General features: G+C 42.8%; 1 protein-coding gene across 2 annotated transcripts in view; it reads right to left on the reverse strand.

Annotated features, from left to right (window-relative positions):
* Positions 1-19,570, reverse strand: part of AK8 (adenylate kinase 8) — a 2,747,949-nt gene that overhangs the window by 1,469,833 nt on the left and 1,258,546 nt on the right. For both annotated transcript variants that reach the window (XM_044058631.1, XM_044058632.1), the window contains one exon: positions 4,789-4,860. In XM_044058631.1, coding sequence (XP_043914566.1) covers positions 4,789-4,860 — 72 coding nt within the window. The remainder of the gene's footprint in view (positions 1-4,788; positions 4,861-19,570) is intronic.

Raw genomic sequence — 19,570 nt, forward strand, 5'->3', positions numbered from 1 at the left:
CTCCAGCCAAGATCTCAATGTTACAAAACTGATGAACTCTGACTTTAATAGTTATAGAGGCAGCGCTATGTTCTCTTCCCAAATACTTTAGCAAAATAATGCCAAATGCACAGATGAAAAAATAAAACTTTTGTTGTCACTATCACAGATGCCAAGAATCTTTCTGACCAGAAGGATGGCAATTAAAATGGTGGTGTTTCTGTCCTTTTTCACATCTTCCTGTTACTTTTTAGAGTGCAGCTGTTTAAATACACTTGGCATAATAGTATACAGTTGCTACAGTTTATACCCTGTATAGAGCTCCATTTGTCTGAAATGGGAAGTGGTGAGCAGAGCAGCCCGAGCTACTTGTTCAGATCATACCATGCTGTCAAGCAGGTGAAGGCATACAGACACACCTGACTGACAGCATAACAGGTAAGAAGATATGGAGAGGACAGACAATCCCAGTCTGCTAATCATCCCAAGGGAGCACAGCATATGAATTATGAGCTGAGCAAAAAGTTGGTATTACACTAAAGCATGACTGAGCGGATGGATGGCTGATCAAGCCACCTAACACTTAGCACTCAGGGCACTTGCCCCTTTTGCCCCTGCCCTAACTATGCTACTGTCTCCAACATCCTCTACTAATGTTGTAGAAGAGATTACGATCTCCAACATCCTCTACTGATATTGTAGAAGAGATTACGATCTCTTGAGCAGATGTTTATTCCACCATTGGCCTTGCAGATGTACAGAGGATCTGAGAAGACCAGGTCTGTTGAGAATCTGTACACAAGGCAGAGACTGCCCCTTGTAGAATACTGAGAAGAGGGACAAGGCTTTGAGAGAGTCAGTCTAGTTTTTTTATGATTTTTGGCCCTTGATTGTCTAGGTGACAAAGCTCTGTGGTCATTTAAATTGTGTTAAATGTTTGGACAGGTACATACTGAAGAGGGAATTATACTTCATGATCAGCCCAACAGGTGCCGGGATACAGTGGAATGATCACATCCCTGGACGTAGAAGTCACGCCCTTACTAATAAGCAGAACAACGGAAAAGGACATTCTTCCAATAGTGGACACACAGTGATTGAAGGAAAATTTGTTGTTTGCATAGGTTCCCAGGTTTCTAACTGCAGGATTGATTTTTAGGGAGAGATTTGTAAATGTGATAGTTACAGAGTACATCATGCTTGCCAAAGGAGATTATACATTTTTGGCATTCAGTTTTAGTCCATGCTTATGAAACCAGCTATTTCTTTGGAAAAGGACATATTTTCATTTTAACATTTTTTTATTTAAATACAATGTACATCACATGAATTTTCTTTGCTACTGTCATCAGTCCAACATTACAAAAAATCATCCTGAACATTATTATACATGTATTGATCCCACAATTTCCATTTACTTCTATGTAAGCCACTCATTCCCTTTTCTAAAGATCCAGTTTTTTTTCTCTTTTATAATATTCAATGCCTCAAATACAGTTGGCATACACTTTAATTTCCGTTTTCTAGAAACTGCTTTTTGGCAGCCAACAGAATTAAACTTAACAAGGTCTTACTATGTCTTGGCAATTCAGAGCCTGTTTCCCAGCTCTAAAGAATCATTTCCTTCCTTAGAGCTATTTGCTCACCCAATATTTCTGATAGAGTACTCTGCAGGGAATTTTTAAAATATGCCAGCTCATTACACTCCCAAAACATATATTCCCAGTTACCTCTTTCTTCTCCATCACACCTCCAACATTTGATACTTACCTTAGGAAAAATTCTTTGAAGCCTGCTTGGGGTATAAAAATAATACAAACACTTTCAAATAAAATCCTAAACCTTCTGGACTTGGATGCATACTTGGAAGCCATACATATGTCTTCCATTGTTTTCTTGTAAATTGCTTTTCCAGTCTCTCTTCCCAATCCTTTCTAACCTCCTACGATTCTTATAGTTATCATGCAATATTTTATATGCCCTACTAATTACCCCTTTTTAACAGCTGCATCTGATCTAAATTCAACTAAAAACTCTGCCAGAGCAGGTCTTTCACTTAAAATTTCAAACCCTGATAGACAGTGCAGTCTCTAGCCTGCAATCTAGATGTCTTCTTGGCCTCATCACACTCTATTACGTTTCCTGCTTGAGTTATTTGTTGTCAATATATTGGTTCTTTTGCCAGGTTTCTCCAGTAAATTCCAGCTCCTTCTTGCCTATTTCTGTACTCATACTTGCAGTCATCCATATCGCCAAACTCTCTTTCCTCCATTCTTGTACTGACTTACTTCTTAGATTACTTTCTGCTACTTTATGAATATAATATTCTGTCTAGTTGTTATTCTCCTTATGCATCCAAAATCCCTCGCTCTCGCTGTTTCTTGAACTTCCCCTGTTTCATCATCATCCATTTCAACTGTGAATTACAACTTTCTGCTTGTATTATGTATATGAGCTTTAACTGTATAGCTCTAAAATATCCCTTCAAATCAGGTAACCCTAAACCACCTTGTTCTATTGGACGGATTAGTTTATCCCACTTAACTCTTGCCATCTTTTCCTCAGATAAATTCCTTCAATTCTTTATTAATTATTATCTAAAACTTCTCCTTGGGTTGAAAAAAGTATGCCTGACATGTATATAAGACTAAATGGACTAAAAACATTTTCACTGTTTGTATCTTACTATCCATATCCATAAATAAGAGTTTACAGTTTCTCAATTTTTGTATTAACTTTTTAGTCTCTTCCCACATATCCTTAGATGCCATAACAGAAGCCTTTTAAATCCATACTGCTAAATACTTCATCTTATGTCCCCATAAATATGGGCACTGGTGAACCAATTCTTCTGTGAGTAGATAATTTACAGCTATAGCCTTTGTTTTTATCCTCATTAATTTTATATCCCAAAAAGACTTGAAACTATCTCAAACTGTTCCACAACAGTGAGATGCCCTTTTCTTGATTTATCAGGTACAAAATAATCTCATATGCAAATAAAGACAACTTTTCTTGATTACCATACCAATTACATCCTTGCATTTCTGAGTCCCTTATTTTCTTTGCCAATGTCTCTCAATATAAAGTAGATAACGAAGGGGAAAGAGGACACCCCTACCCGATTCCTCTGTTCAAACACAGCTTATCTAAGAGGAACCCTCCTAATTAAATTTTTCCCTCTGATCCTTCATATAGCCTTCTAATTAATTTTATTATTGTATCAATACCTCTCAATTGTCCAGATTTTAGCAGGATGTTCAGATTTTTGACTCATATTTTTGGTCTGATCCTCATTAAATTTGTGGCTTTCTAGCAAATCATTGAGAACTGAAGTCACTATGTGATGACATATATTTGAGTTTCAGACTTTATAACTTCAGAATATGCATGTTAATCCAAAAACTATTAGTCTATCAACTTTCTAAATTTATATAACAGCAGTATTTAAAAACTGTCCCTATTTTTGGGTCTTTGTTCTGAGATTATTTTTGGCTTTGTCCAGATTTCTTGCATTAAGAATCTGAGAGGTATGATTGTATCAGGGAATGCAAATGCTTCCAGTGCCGGATTTTGGTGTCCTCTAGAGAGCTTATAATGGCACCAAGTTTACAGTCATCTGCAAACTTGTTCAGCCATAAGCATTAGCTTTTGGTTTCTGAAAAGTAAATGCCAAAAAGGAGTGGCTCGTACTAAACCCTGGGGTACACCACTACTGGCAGGTCTTTTGGAGGAGGTAGAGACATCAGCCCTAACTTCCTGGGTTCTATTTGTGATACAATTTGCTACACAAGAGTTACAAAGGGAATACCACTTAGCTTACAAAGGGCATGTTATGATGGCAATCCTGGCTGTAGCACTTTTAGCTATTGAATGTAGCCTATCAAGTTGCTCAGATAATAGGGATTAAGATATAAAAAGAGATTTATTCTTGTATAGTTTTCAACAGTTTTAGCTGGAACAATATTCCAGTAAGATGCATGTTGCCTCTCTACAACCGGTTCTACTGCTGGACCATCTTGTGTCTGAGGTTCTGGATATTGTTTCCCAGGAACACTGTTTTCTCATTGTTGACAGTAATTGTTCTTCTGTGCTTTTTAAATGGACTCTGTTCTCAGTTTTACTCTCCTCGAACTGATCTAGGTATCCTGCTGCCATGGCAGGGTTATCTGTAGGAATATATCTCCACTGCCATTCCTGTAAGCAGTTTGCCTGTCTTCTTCTAAATGTTTTCAATTCTTCTTGCTGGGAGTGTGTGCTGCTGAATATCCACTTACGTTCTACATCACTTATGGTTGAAGAAGAGTCAGCATGTGCCATTTATTGCTCTTTTCTTGCTTTGCTTCTTTGGAGCTCCATGATTAGGCAGCCATCTTGTCAGAACATAGCCATGCCTCTGGCATTCCTTGATATTTACACACAATACAAAACGTTTACCATACTCAACACAAGAGTTGTGCAATGATTCCGTTACAACCTTAACTGGGCAATAAACAGTACTGAGATACAGCTAATGTGCAAGTAAAAGCGAATAACAATTTCAGTGCTTAATCTTCACACTGGCCGACCTTGTGGCTTTTGGTGTTCTTTCCTCAAACCTCTTCCTTATCACCCCCCAAAATAAATAAATAAAACTCTTCCTTATCACCAGCATTGCCTCTTGACACATTACTCATATCAAAAGGCCAGTAAAATTACAATTTCTCAGTGTTTTATATTTCCAAATATACAAGACATAAACAAAGAATCTTTTTCCACAAAATTTTGCATACAGTGTAGTACTTTAAAATTATTTAATGGCATCCTTACCTCCACTATAGGGGTCAATCCTTTTCCCAAGATTCCTTTCTATCAAGACAGTATCTGGGGCGTCCAGCAAAACTAAAAATGAAACATGCAAACAAGCATCCATCAGATCACACAATTTAGTTAAAGCAAATGTTAGTAAACTGCTAAATAAGAAGTATTTTAGAATACCACAAAAAACATTCACTCTTTGAATTTCAGAGTAAATGCTTACACAGTAAATGTTAGTGAACATCACTGTGTAACATATACTACAAAATAATCTCAAAAGAAGAATCATATCAGGTTATAGTTTCATCTCGTCATATTCCTAAAAATGCGAAGTATTTAGACCTACAGATCATAACGTCAGGAATATATTGTAAATGAAAAAAGTAAAATCTTACTTTAATTGCACATTTTTCCTCTTTTCTTTTAAAACTTCAGCACTTAAAACATTAAATATGCTTAAACAGCTGTTATTTTTTAAGACAAAAGCAGAGTATAGTTTAATTTCAATTGTCTTCTGATATTATGTAATCCAAAACATAGGCAAAGTAAAATAGCATCACAAAAAATGACACTGCTACTCTAAACACAAAATCCACAGTTCTTGTTTTTTCTTAATTTGGGAGAAAAAGAAGTTATGTACTCACCATAACGTTCCATGTTTGTAGTCCATTGAGCCCTTCATTCTTACATATGGGACATATGGGGTTCGGAGCCGATCCTCAGTTCCGACTTGGCCGATTACAAAGCTCGAAGTCTTTCATTTGGCTCATGGCAAGGTAGGTATCCCATAGCGCACTAGTAAGAATCCCCAGATCTTGTTTGCTGCTGTCTATAAAGTGACAGAAGGTATTTCCACAAGGAAAAACAAAGATGAAAGGTCTCCAACCTAGAAGGGAAGATGGACACTATCTTGTCTCCCGATCCTCCAAGGATACATGGATGGGGGTAGGTGGGTGGGTTCGTAAGAATAAAGGGTGAGATGGACTACAAACATGGAACGTTATGGTGAGTACATAAATTCTTTATGTTCTGTATTCCTATCTCGCCTTCATTCTTACATATGGGACAGTGTGTCCCTAGCACCTTTTTCTCGGATGGCTCACGGGAATATACTCCTAAGAACCATGGAACCAAAGGAGGCTCTGCCCCTGGAGACCAAATCCAATTTCTAATGAGTAATGAAAGTATGAGGGGTAGCCCAAGTTGTTGCGGCACATACACTGTCCACTGGAATTCTGGCTTGAAAAGCGGCAGATGTGGATATAGATCTGGTGGAATGAGCTTTAATTTTAAATGGGAGTTCTTTACCATTAGAAGAGTAAATAAAAGATATGCAATTTGAAATCCAGTTTGAAAACGTTACCTTGGAGACTGGCATTCCTTTTCTAGTCTCCAAAAAAGATACAAACAATTGGTCTGATCTCCTAAACTCTTTGGTTCTATGTAGACAGAACCTTAGCTGTCTGTGCACATCAAGTTGATGGAACTTATATTCCGCTATGTTTGAATGATTAGGAAAATAGACTGGCAGTTCACATTGGATTGAGAACAAACCTTGGGGATGAAGGACGGATTTGTATGAAGGGAAACTGTCTCTATGAAAAATAAAGTAAGGAGGTTTGACTGAGAGTGCTTGCAGCTCTGACACTCTTCTGGCGGATGTAATGGCTACTAGAAAAATGGTCTTCCATGAAAGGAACTTTAAATTACAAGTATGTAAAGGTTCAAAAGGTGAAGAGGTAAGTTTTGAAAGAACAAAATTTAGATCCCAGGGAGGTACAGGGTCTTGAAAAGGAGGTCTTAGCAAGGTAGTGCCTTTTAAAAATGATTTACACAATCTGTGAGCCATAAGATTAGGTTTATGTTGTTCCAAATGAAAATTGGAGATAGCTGCCAACTGAACTTTGATTGTAGCAGCAGCTGATCCCTGATGAAAAAGTTTGGTTAGAAATTTTAACACTTAAGGAATGGAGACTGTGTATGGATCTGTGTTTTTAGCTCGAAAATCTCTTCCATTTGCTAGCGTAGAATTTTTTCGTAGAAGGTTTGTGAGAAGATGTCAGGATATGTGTAACTGCAGGGGAGAAATCATGAAGCCTGACTAGGGATGGGTGTGGAGACAGGGATGGAACGTGCCTGACATATGTGTCATAAGGTCTGGTACTGGGGTCCAGAGTCCATGGATCATCCAGAAGGTGAGGCTCGAAAAAAGGGAACCAAATCTGATAAGGCCAGTAAGGAGTTAATAGAATCGTTCTGCTTCCCAAGGTCTTTGCTTTCTGGATCACTTTCGATATTAGCGGAAAGGGAGGAAAGGCATAAAGAAGTCCCGAGGGCCAATTCTGGGCAAGTGCGTCTCTCGGTGTCTCCCCCGGGGAGGGTGGGGGGTAAGAGAGAAGTAGCTGCTGTATTTGGTGTTCATTGGGGTGGCAAACAGATCGCAGCAAGGCTGTCCCCATTTGCGGAAAATCTGTTCCTCGACTTTATAATTCAGAGACCACTCGTGAGGCATCAAGATTGCCCTGCTGAGCTTGTTGGCTATCACATTGATATGCATTGCAACTAGACAGCATTGGGAAGATATCGCCCACTGTCAAACACAAAGAGCCTCTCGACATAGGGGGTAGGATCTGGTTCCCCCTTGTTTGTTTATATACTGTATCACTGACATATTGTCTGATTGGATTGCTATTGTCCCTAGAGGAAGAAAGTCGTGAAGTGCTTGCAATGCTAGTAGCACTGCTCTCATCTCTAGGACAATGATATGCAAGTGAGCCTCGTGTTCTTGCCATGTGCCTTGGACTGTCCTTCCTAGATAATACCCCCCCACCCTATCTGGGAGGCATCCGTAGTCACAGTAGCAACGGGTTGTCAAGGAATGAATGGTGTCCCTATCGTTAGTTGATTGGACTGGCTCCACCAACGAAGGTCCTTTATGCAAGATTCTGTTATTAGCAGTTGCTGAAGAGACCACTGGGAAAAGAGTAGCCATTGTAGAATTTTCATATGTAGTCTGGCTAGTAGAACTAAAGTTATAGTAGAGGCCATGGTTCCTAAATGTTTGAGCACTGCCTTTGCTTTGGCTTTGTATTGGGGAAGCAGGCTGTATATTTGTTGTCTTAGATTTTGTATTCTGTCTGACGGAAGGCGAGCCATCATTGCAACTGTGTCTATTTCTGTGCCTATAAAAGTCACATATTGAGAAGGCAACAAGGCAGACTTTTCCCAATTTATAGTAATTCCTAGCCGAGTGCAGACTCAGATGGTTGAACCCCTGGCTTGTGGAAGTAGATGCCTGGTGGTGGCAGTCAGGAGCCAGTTGTCCAGGTACAGAAACACTTGGAATCCAAGATGTCTCAAGTGAGCCGTTACTACCGCCATGCATTTGGTGAACACCCTGGAGGCTGAGGTGAGACCAAAGGGCAGAGCACAAAATTGGTAATGACTGGCTCCCAGCCAGAAGCGTAAATGAATGCTTGATGCTCTGTCTGTTTTTATGTGGTAGTACGCATCTTGGAGGTCTATAGAGCACATCCAATTGTCATTCCCGAACAGAGGGAGTATAGACTGCACTTTTACCATACGGAACTTGGACTTCTTCACTGATTTGTTTAACTTGCTGAGATCCAAAATGGGCCTCCAGTCCCCTGATCATTTAGGCACTAAAAAGAATCTGGGGTAAGTTTCGAATCCTATCTGGTCTGCGGGGATGGTTTGGATGACTCTCTTTCGAAGCAACTTTTGGACTTCTATAGTTGCTTGATCCCTGTGATTGGGAGGAACATCTGGGATTTTCTTAGAGGGATGAGGTGGAGAAGAGAACGGTATGGTGTATCCTCTGGAAATTATTCTTTGTACCCACTTGTCTTGGGTGATGTCATGACAGGCTTCTGGGTACAAAGATAAGCGACCCCCGACTGGTTCCAGATAAACACTGATAGGAACGTCCATAGAAGGAATCATGGCCACCTTGGTTTTGCAGACCTCCCCTGCCTCTAGGGCGACATCTACCATTACTTCCTCCTCCCCTGTCTCTGGAGAAGAAATCACCTTGTGCATCCGGGAAAAATCTCTGAGATTTCTTGAACCACATTTTCCCACCTCTCTCACCCTTAGGGTATGGTCTAGAAGGGATGGAAAAACGTACTCCCATGGCAGAGAAAGTTTTCCCTTCCTGCTCGCATCTGGTGAGTGTGTCTTTTATCTTTGGTCCAAACAGAGAGGAACCGTCAAAGGGGGCATTGGTAAATGTAGATTTGAAGGGCTCCACAAAATTACATAAGCGCACCCAGGAGTGTCTCCTAAGGGAAACACCTGAACCTGCTGCCCTGCTCGCTCCATCTGCTGCATAAGATATCAGCCTCATGAAGGAGTTAACAATGGAGTTTAAGGTAGACAACTGAGCAGTAACCTTTTCAGGGACCCCTTCAGTTAAAGTACCTTGGAGAGTATCTAATAGCTCATTTAGGAGATCTCTGAAGCCTAGTGAAATGGGTGAGGTAATTCAGCGATCTGAGTGTAAAAGCCACTGAAGAAAAGATATGCTTCCCGTATATGTCCATCATTCGAGACTCATTGTTCGGTGGGTGGACAGATGAGGAAGTTTCCGCTAGTTCCATCTTTGTGGCTGATGCCACCACCATGGTGTCTACAGGTACACCTTTAGTCAAAAACTCTTTCGCTTTGGGAGCTGAAAGAAATCTGTTGGACCTTATGCGGACTGGTTCCATGGTATCAGGAGTTTCCCACACCTTTCGACTGACTAACTCTAACAGCTCAACGAAAGGTGGAGACACCCAAGAGGCTGAAGACTGAGACCCGAAAGCCTTCAGGTACACTGACTCCTCATCAGAAGGGGTGACAATGGGCCAGCCTCCTCTCTGTTTCAGGATCTCTAGGATATCTACGAAGGAGATATCATCAGAGGATGACCTTGGGGACCCTTTTGACTCCTCTAGGTCAGTGTCAGAGGTGATGGACTTATCAGGGGAGTCTATATGCTTCCTCTTGCAAGATCTCTTCTGAGGAGGCTCCTCAGAAAGGGATTCTGGGGAGGTCTTGGAAGACTGGGGGCCACCCAATGGAGGCTCCTGAGGTTGTGGGTCTCTGCTGTCAAGAAACAGAGATGGTGTTGAAACAGAGGTTGGAGCTTGAGGAGGAAGAGCATCAGTACCCTTGTGTGGCAGATCTTTCCGGCTCCAAGGCCACCCCTGGTTCCGAGGAAGCGGAAGTAGTCCTCAGCTCCACAGCGATCGGCTCTGAGATAGATGTAGGATCTAAGCTCAGCCGAGCTAATGCACCAAGAGGTAGGCTCGGAACCGAAGAAGTTTGGGTCCGAGCGTCCCCGTCGGGGCCGAATGGTGAGGTCCAGCTCCTAGACACCAAGGACGGCACCAAAGGTGTCGGAGCAGAGCTCGGCTCCAAGACAGACAGTAGCGGTGCTGGAACTGACGGTTCCACAACAAGCGGCACCGATAGCTCTGGCTCCGAAAGACCGGCATGGCTCGGAGAAGGAACAGAAGCAGGTAATATGGCCTTAGACGTCTCCGGGATTGAATGGGTCAGAGTCAGCAACAAATTTGCTAGCGCTGATGACTTTAAAAGTCTGAGCACTACTCTCTCTACATCCTCTTCAGAAAGACTCTTGGAGGATCTGGAAGACATGGTAGGTGATCAAGATCTCTGTAAAATCAAAGATCTGAATTTTGGGGACACCAGTAACAAATCTCTAGACCAGCTCCGAGGTAAGAGTTCAGTAGTCAGCCCCGATAAACTTGGGGCCGATACTAGAGTGTCAATGTCACTAACCTCGACCGGCTCTGAAGGCAGAGGAGCTGAAGAGGTAGAAGGTTTGTCCAGTTTAGTACTCTTTTGTGGAGGTCCAGATAAAACAGTTGGTGTGGGAGACTGTCTTTTGACTGACTTGACTTTCTCTTTTTTTGAAGAGGGAGACCTGGAATGAGATGAAGAAGAGTTGGCTAAATCCTCCTGAAAGGAAGGTTTAAGGAGACCTTTCAAGATCAATTTGTTCTTCCTTTCCTGGAGAACCTGAGAACTAAAGGAGTGGCAAAAGGTGCATGTCTCCTGAAAATGTATGGCTCCCAGGCAATAAACACAAATACTATGTCCATCAGTCAGGGACATTTTTTGAGAACATTTAAGACACTTTTTAAAACCTGAAGGTTTATGATCTTTTGATTCTTTAGACATACTGTTACAAAAAACAATCACAAGAGGAAGGAAGAGAGGACAAGGTCCTCTAACTTAAACGGGCCTAGCCCTGCTGAGGAAAAAACACACTAGAGAAAGGCAAGAGAGGACTAGGTCCTTTAACTTAAACGGGCCTAGCCCTAAACACAGGAGTAGGAAAAAAGCCTGTGGAAGTGACGGCCAACAATTTGCAATAATTTAATAAACACACTAACTAAATTTGTACTAGATAACAAGTGTTAAGCTATTAATTTTAAACTACTATTATAGTCAAACAAAGGCTAGACTAGTTCCTAACTAAAACACAGATCTACGCCTAAGAGAAAGAAATTTAGCAAAAACTAGCACACAGAAAGAAACACGGATCTACGCCTAAGAGAAAGAAATTTAGCAAAAACTAGCACACAGAAAGAAGGGATAACACTAAGAAGAAAAGGGCCTGCGACGGCCAACAAGTTTGCAACAACAATTTGCAATAATTCAAACAACACGCTAACTAAATACTGCTAGATAACAACTGTTAAGCTATTAATACAGCTCAGCAAAGCTCCTCGTGGTGCCCTGCAGAGTCCTACAAGCGGCCGAGAGACAAAGAGAGACTTTGGAAGTGTTTAAGTATTGATTCTTTCTTGTTGTATCCCTGAAACGCTAATTCTGCCGAAAATGCAGTTATTCAGTGCTTCTGTGGAACCCTACTGATATCTGCATTGCTTACTGTACTTAAAATTCATTGTTGCACTTTAAAAATTTACTGTTTGTCGTTTTTGCTTGTATATCTGTAACATAGTTGTAGGCTACACACTCAAGTGCGCTAGCCTCCTCTGTGTATTTAGAGTTATTTAAGTTGCTGCATTTCTGTTATCTGTGAAAAAAGAAAAAAATACAAAAAAATAATCTCCCTGCTTTCCCGCCTTTCTGTACTGGTCTAGTCCAGTTTTCAGGCTTTGCTGAATCCAGGACTGTGGTTAAGGTTCCTGTGTTGCCCATATCATACTTGAATAGTTAGGTGGCTTCATTGTTCACTGTGAGAGAGGGAACTCTGAGCAGCCTATCTGTCCCTGTACGAGTGGTCCCAGCCCAGCAACTTGTAGTTCATTGGCCATATTGAGCTAATTTCTATCCTTTTGTTCTCCCTGGTATAAAAATCGCTTAGTGCAACTTTGCGCATTGGGCAGCGCTGGTTAATTGGGTTTAAACTATTCCCGGCTCCACAAAATCTACTCTTCACTTTTTCCCTTGGAACTGCTCTAACTCTCAAATTAAACACTCTATTCTAAATCTAAAACCCTGCACTTGCTCATAAAAGCAATTTCTATAAGTTAAGCACTAATAATCTAAATAAGCACTACATCCTCATATACTCCCCTTGAGTACTTTATCCCTATTGGTCCTTTCTGATTCAGTTGCAATGGAGTTCCCTATACTATTCTAGCATGTCCAAAGGTCAGTTACTGGTTTCCTCTCCAGTCCAGCTGGTGAATCTGGGAATCTTGAGGCAATGTTACAACTGCCTCATGTACACAGACAACCCTCTCCTCCTCCCAACAAGTACAAATATATGTGAGAGATGCAACCATATAGCCAAACTGGAGGATGAGCTCTCTCGACTCAGTACTAGCGTAACCAGTCAGGAGGGGAAGGTAACCACACACACCACAAATCCAGTCTCACATAGTCCTACCACAACTGCAGAACAAACACATAAACACACAAAAACATACTTGGAGGCTCTAAATAAAAATCTGCCAAAACAGCAAAGACCTCCAAAGCAGACACCCAAGCAACCACTACCCCAAAACAAAACACAGGCAACACATAGCTCACAAAGTCAGTGTGCCAAACAGCCACAGCCCTTAAAACTCAACAACATACCTGATACACTTGTAATAGGTGACTCTATAGTCAGACACACTGACGTCCCGCTCACCAGGCTGAACAAAGAAAAGGTCACAGTGAGCCACCACATAACACAAGCACTCAGGTCACTCCAAAGCAAGTACAAATATGACTCAGTCATTGTCCATGCTGGTGTGAATGACCTGAGACGTACCTCCCTGGACTACATGAAAAGAGACATAGAGGAGCTCTCTGATCATGTAGCCCAGGCCGGTATGACCCTGACCTTGAGCAGCATCTTACCCTCACCAAGAATGATGCCTCAGTATAAAGACAAAATTATCAATTTCAACAACTGGCTTAAGTATTTGTGTCATTCAAAGGGGATCCAGTATCTGTCTGCCTGGGATGACATGCTCGATAAGCCACGTTGCTTCGCAAGGGATGGCTTGCACCTGTCACGCCTGGGCTTTCGGATATTGGCAAAGGCCACCCCCATAGTGCCTTTTTTAGGCAAGGCTCAAAAGACAAACCCACCTCCTTAGACAACACAAGTAGAAAGAAACTAAGGGTAATGCTGCTCAACTCCAGAAGTCTAAACCTCAAGATGCACGCTCTCGAAGTCCTCCTCAGTATGGAGAACATCGATGTCTGTGCAGTGACAGAAACCTGGTTCAAGGCTCCCGAGAGCACCCCAGCACTACCAGGTTATACCTCAAATCATGATTTTCGGCCCCAAAACTCAGACCGAACCACAAAAGAGGGGGAGTATCCATATTCATCAAGGACACCCACACCTCCAGGTTAGTGGCATTGCACGAAGCATCGGAGACTATCCATGTGCAACTAACAGTGGACAAAACTGCCTTTCAGTTTGTAGCATACTACAGACCACCCTCACAAACTCAGGAACCCCACTCGGCCTTCCTGAAGACACTGGAGAATATGAAGGTCTCTCCAAACACCATCATATTGGGGGACTTCAACTATCCAAACATAGACTGGGAGCATTACTCAAGCCCCAACACCCTAGCCCAGAGGTTCCTAGAATTCATAAACTTAAATGCTATGGAACAATTGATCACCACTCCCACAAGAGGGGAAAACATACTAGATCTGATCATCACCAACATGGGAACACAATGTTTTATACCAGAAGTATACCCCTCATTGGTAAGATCGGACCATAAATTAATCTCACTAGAAATCCACATCCTGCCCCCACCCCCAGCACAAAAGACCACAGTGAAGAACTTCTCAAAAGCTAACTTCACACTTCTTAAAACCAAAGTGGAATCCTTTAAGGCCCCCAGGCCAGTGGAAACCGTGGCCTTATCTGCTGAATCCTTTATAAACGCATTCTATGGACACCTTCAGGAATGCATGAATCATGCAATCCCAAATAAAACCAAGGCCCATTCTCCCAAAGGCAGGCGTCCTGTCTGGTGGACCCCAGTCATAAATAAGCTATACAACAGAAGGAAGAAGCAACTACGTGATAGAGCAAAATCCCTAAAAGGGAAGGCATCTCTGATCAGTACTAGCAAAAAACTACGATCACTCATAAAAACATCCAAGGCCACTTTCGAGAGAAAAATTGCACAAGCAACAAGAGATAATCATAAGGCTTTCTTTAGTTATGTTAGAAACCTGGGTGGCAACTCCCAGATATGCTCAGAGTTAGTCCATAATAACAATAAATACACTGAACCCTCAGCCATTGCCAACATCCTGGCAGACAGGTTCAGTGCAAACTTCTCCCCCCCCCCCCAAAAGGACAAATATCTATCCCAGCAGAGTGTGGCCTCCCTGACATCTCAGATGCCCAGGTGAGAGCCGCCCTCTCCAAAGCAAAAAACACAGCATCAATGGGACCGGACGGTGTCTTGGGCTGCGTGCTACATGAACTCCAAGAAGAGCTATACCCTCACATAAAGCTGCTATTCAATCTTAGCCTTACTACAGGATATGTACCCAAAGAATGGCGTACAGCAATGGTAGTCCCACTCCACAAAGGAGGCGCCTCTACGGACCCTCTGCCCCATAAGCCTGACTAGCCTGGTCTGCAAAGCTATGGAGAGGATCATTATGCAGCTCATAAACAAAGACATTGGGGACCTACAGACACCGGATCCTACCCAATTCGGCTTTGTCAAGGGCAGATCCTGCCTCCTGAACTTGGTAGATTTCTTTGAAGCAGTCACCAAGGCCATTGATGAGGGTAAGGTGGTCCACACTGCCTACCTAGACCTCACAAAAGCCTTTGACACAATACCCCACTCGGGCATCGTAGACAAACTCTCCAGCCTAAATATAAACCCCTATGTCATAAGATGGGTTGCAAACTGGCTCAAGGACAGAACCCACATGGTCAGAATTGCTGGAGCCATGTCAGACTCTAAACCAGTTACAAGTGGCGTCCCACAGGGCTCAGTCCTGGGACCTCTCTTACTGTGGCTGACCAAGTTCGCAGATAACTGCAAACTGGGAACCATAATTGACTCTCCAGCTGACACAAACATCCTCCAAAAGGGTCTAGTAGAGACGGATAACTGGTGCCAGAGCCATGGCCTTAAACTAAATGCCAAAAAGTGTTTATACCCTTTGGCAAAAACAAAGTGCCCACAAATTACCACATAGGAGGTAATCCATTAAGTACAGAAGAAGTAATTAGGGACCTGGGGACCCAAGTTGATAGTATCCTTTGACAACCACATTGCCAAAGTGGTTAGGAAGACCTTCTATATAGCCCACCTTATCATGAAAGGATTCACATCTAGATCAAGGGAGGTCATTGTGCCCCTTTACTCATCCCTCATCAGGCCCATAATTGAGTACAATGCCCCATTTAGGATGTACCTTACTCGACACCTGCAGCAACTAGAAAGACCCCAAAAGTACCTCACTAAGAGGATCAAGAGACTCAAACAGATGCCATATGCTGCTTGGTTAAAGAAACTCCAGCTTTACTCAGTTGCATACCACCGACTCAGAGGCGATCTATGCCTGACGTACAAAGCCATGTCCAACCCTGAATTAATGGACATGCTCCACCTCAGAAAATCCAAATCCCTTAGAGCTACGCGATCGAGTGACTTGAACCACAGCACAGAAATAAATAGGACATGCTGGAGGGACAGATTCATAACCCAGAGGCTCCCTTCACTCTGGAATAGAATCCCAGTCCATGTTAGGCAGAGCCCCTCACTGACTCTCTTCAAGAAAAGTCTTGACGAGTGGATGGGAGATCGTAGGTTTACCCCGGGGATCACTTATGTGTCACTACTAGACAGAGGCACAGTAAACACAACCTTAAAAAGGGCACAGTAAACTCATTCCAAGGAGTGGCGAAAGCCAAACACACTCTGGCTAGGCTTGTAAATGCCCTAGGGCAGATAGCCTAGTATGAACCTATGAACTTAATACTAAACAACTATTATAGTCAGAGAACGATCACTACATAAAACTGAATAATGAAATATATTCCAACTTAGCTACGGCCAAGTAAGAGAGCACAAAACCCGGACCAAACCACAAAAGGAGGGGGAGTTTCCATATTTATCAAGGATATCCACACCTTCAGGTTAGTGGCATTGCACGAAGTATCGGAGACCATCCATGTGCAACTAACAGTGGGCAAGACTGCTTTTCAGTTTATAGCATCCTACAGACCACCCTCTCAAAGTCAGGAATCCCACTCAGCTTTCCTGTAAACATTGGAGAACATGAAGATCTCTCCGAACACCATTATACTGGGTGACTTCAACTACCCAAACATTGACTGGGAGCACTACTCAAGCCCCAGCACCTTAGCCCAAAGGTTCCTGGAAATGATAAACTCAAATGCTATGGAACAACTAGTCACCACTCCCACAAGAGGGGACATCATACTAGACCTGATCATTACCAACATGGGGGCTCTATGCTCCACACCAGAAGTATATCCCTCATTGGTAAGATCAGACCATAAATTAATTTCACTGGATGTCCACATCCCGACCCCACCCCCAGCCCAGAAAACCACAGTGAAAAACTTCTTAAAAGCGAACTTCTCACTTCTCAAAACCAAAGTGGAATCCTTCAAGGCCCCAGGGCCAGTGGAAACTACGGCCCAAACTGCAGAATCCTATATAAATGCATTCTACGGACATCTCCAGGAATGCATGGATCATGCTATCCCAAACAAAACCAAGACCCAATCATCCAAAGGCAGGCGTCCAGTCTGGTGGACCCCTGCCATAAATAAACTGTACAACAGAAGGAGGAAGCTACTACATGATAGAGCAAAATCCCTAATAGGGAAGGCATCTCTGATCAGTACTAGCAAAAATTATGATCCCTCATAAAATCCTCCAAGGCCAGCTTTGAGAGAAAAATTGCACAGGACACCAAAGACAATCATAAGGCTTTTTTCAGTTATGATAGGAACCTGGAATGCAACTCCCAGACTTGTTCTGAGTTGATTCTAAATGACAAAAAATACACTGAACCCACAGACATTGCCAATATCCTGGCAGACAGGTTCAGTGCAAACTTCTCCACCCCCTCCCACCCAAAAGAGCAAGTATCTATCCTGGCAGAGGGCTGCCTCCCAAACATCTCTGATGCTTAGGGGAAGGCTGCCCTCTCCAAAGCAAAAAACACTGCTTCCATGGGACCAGATGGCATCCCAGATTGCGTCCTACATGAACTCCAAGAGGAACTAATCCCTCAAATAAAACAGCTATACAATCTCAGCCTCACTACAGGATATGTGCCCACAGAATGGAGTACAGCAACAGTGGTCCCCACTCCACAAAGGTGGAGCCTCTACGGACCCTGGAAACTATCGCCCCATAAGCCTGACTAGCTTAGTCTGCAAGGCTATGGAGAGGATAATCATGGAGCTCATAAACAAAGACATTGGGGACCTACAGACACTAGAGCCTACCCAGTTCGGCTTTGTCAAGGGCAGATCCTGCCTTTTGAACCTGGTTGACTTCTTCAAAACAGTCACCAAAGCCATAGATGAAGGGAAGGTAGCCCACACAGCCTATCTGGACCTTGCAAAGGCATTTGACACAATACCCCACTCGGGCATCATAGATAAGCTATCCAGCTTAAATATAAACCCCTATGTCACAAGATGGGTCGCAAACTGGCTCAAAGACAGAACCCACAGAGTGAGAATTGCTGGAGCCATGTCAGACTCGAAACCGGTCACAAGTGGCATCCCACAGGGTTCTGTTCTGGGACCACTCTTGTTCGGTATATACTTTTCTGAGGTACAGGCAAATGTGGGAGGACTATGGCTCACCAAGTTTGCAGACGACTGCAAACTGGGCGCCATAATCGACTCTCCAGCTGACACAAACATCCTTCAAGAAGGTCTCACAGAGACAGATAACTGGTGCCAGCGCCATGGTTTAAAGCTAAATGCCAAAAAATGTATAGTCATACCCTTTGGCAAAAACAATGTGCCCACAAATTACCACATAGGCAGAAACCCATTAAGTACAGAGAAAGTTATTAGGGACCTGGGGACCCAAGTTGATAGCAATCTCTCCTTTGAAATCCACATTGCCAAAGTGGTTAGAAAGACCTTCTACATAGCCCACCTCATCACGAAGGGTTTCACATCTAGATCAAGAGAGGTAATCATGCCCCTTTATTCATCCCTCATCAGGCCCATCATAGAATACAATGCCCCTTTTGGGATGTACCTTACCCGACACCTGCAGCAATTAGAGAGACCCCAAAAGTATCTCACCAAGAGGATCAAGGGTCTCAAACAGATGCCATATGCTGCTCGGTTAAAAACCCTCCAGCTCTACTCAGTTGCACACGCCTACTTGAGGTGATCTATGCCTGACATACAAAGCTATGTCAAATCCAGAATTAATGGACATGCTCCACCTCAGTAAATCTAAATCCCTTAGAGCCACACGCTCGAGGGACTTGAACCTCAGCACAGAAATAAATAGAACTTGCTGGAGGGACAGGTTCATAACCCAGAGACTCCCTTCGCTCTGGAATAGAATTCCAGTTCATGTGAGGCAGAGCACCTCACTGAATCTCTTCAAGAAGAATCTCGATAGGTGGATGGGGGATTGTAGGTTTGTCCCAGGGATTACTCCCATGTCACTATTAGACAGAGGCACAGTAAACTAAACCTTAAAAAGGGCACAGTATACTCAAATCAAGGGGTGGCGTAAGCCATACAGAATCGGGCTAGGCTTATAATTGCCCCAGGGCAGATAGCCTAGTATGAACCTATGAACTCGTAGACGTGGCAAACGAGATCTGGGGATTCTTACTAGTGCACTATGGGATACCTACCTTGCCACGAGCCAACTGAGAGACTTCGAGCTTTATAATCGGCCGAGTCAGAGCAGAGGATTGGCTCCGAACCCCATATGTCCTATATGTAAGAATGAAGGCGAGAGAGGACTACAGGACTTCTCAGTGTTGAATACTATAACATAAACAGCATGGAGTGCAGGCTGCTCATATCACGGGTACTGCTGTCATGGGTCACCCTCTCTTCTTCCCCCAAATAAATAAGTAAATAAATAAATAAACATATAAACATAACTTATTTACAATGTTTTCTGTTTAGTGGATCATTGCTTCAGCACTCTGTGCCTTACTCTTTCCAAATGTAATTAACGGTATTTGTCATGACTATTTTTTCATTTGATTGCCTGCCACTGTAATAATCAACATCCAGTTTTAAGATCAAAACATTGAGGCAAGTTCAGTTTTTTCA

This window comes from Protopterus annectens, chromosome 16.part0, assembly GCF_019279795.1.
Source record: "Protopterus annectens isolate FY-2018-M chromosome 16.part0, PAN1.0, whole genome shotgun sequence".
Taxonomy (NCBI): domain Eukaryota; kingdom Metazoa; phylum Chordata; order Ceratodontiformes; family Protopteridae; genus Protopterus; species Protopterus annectens.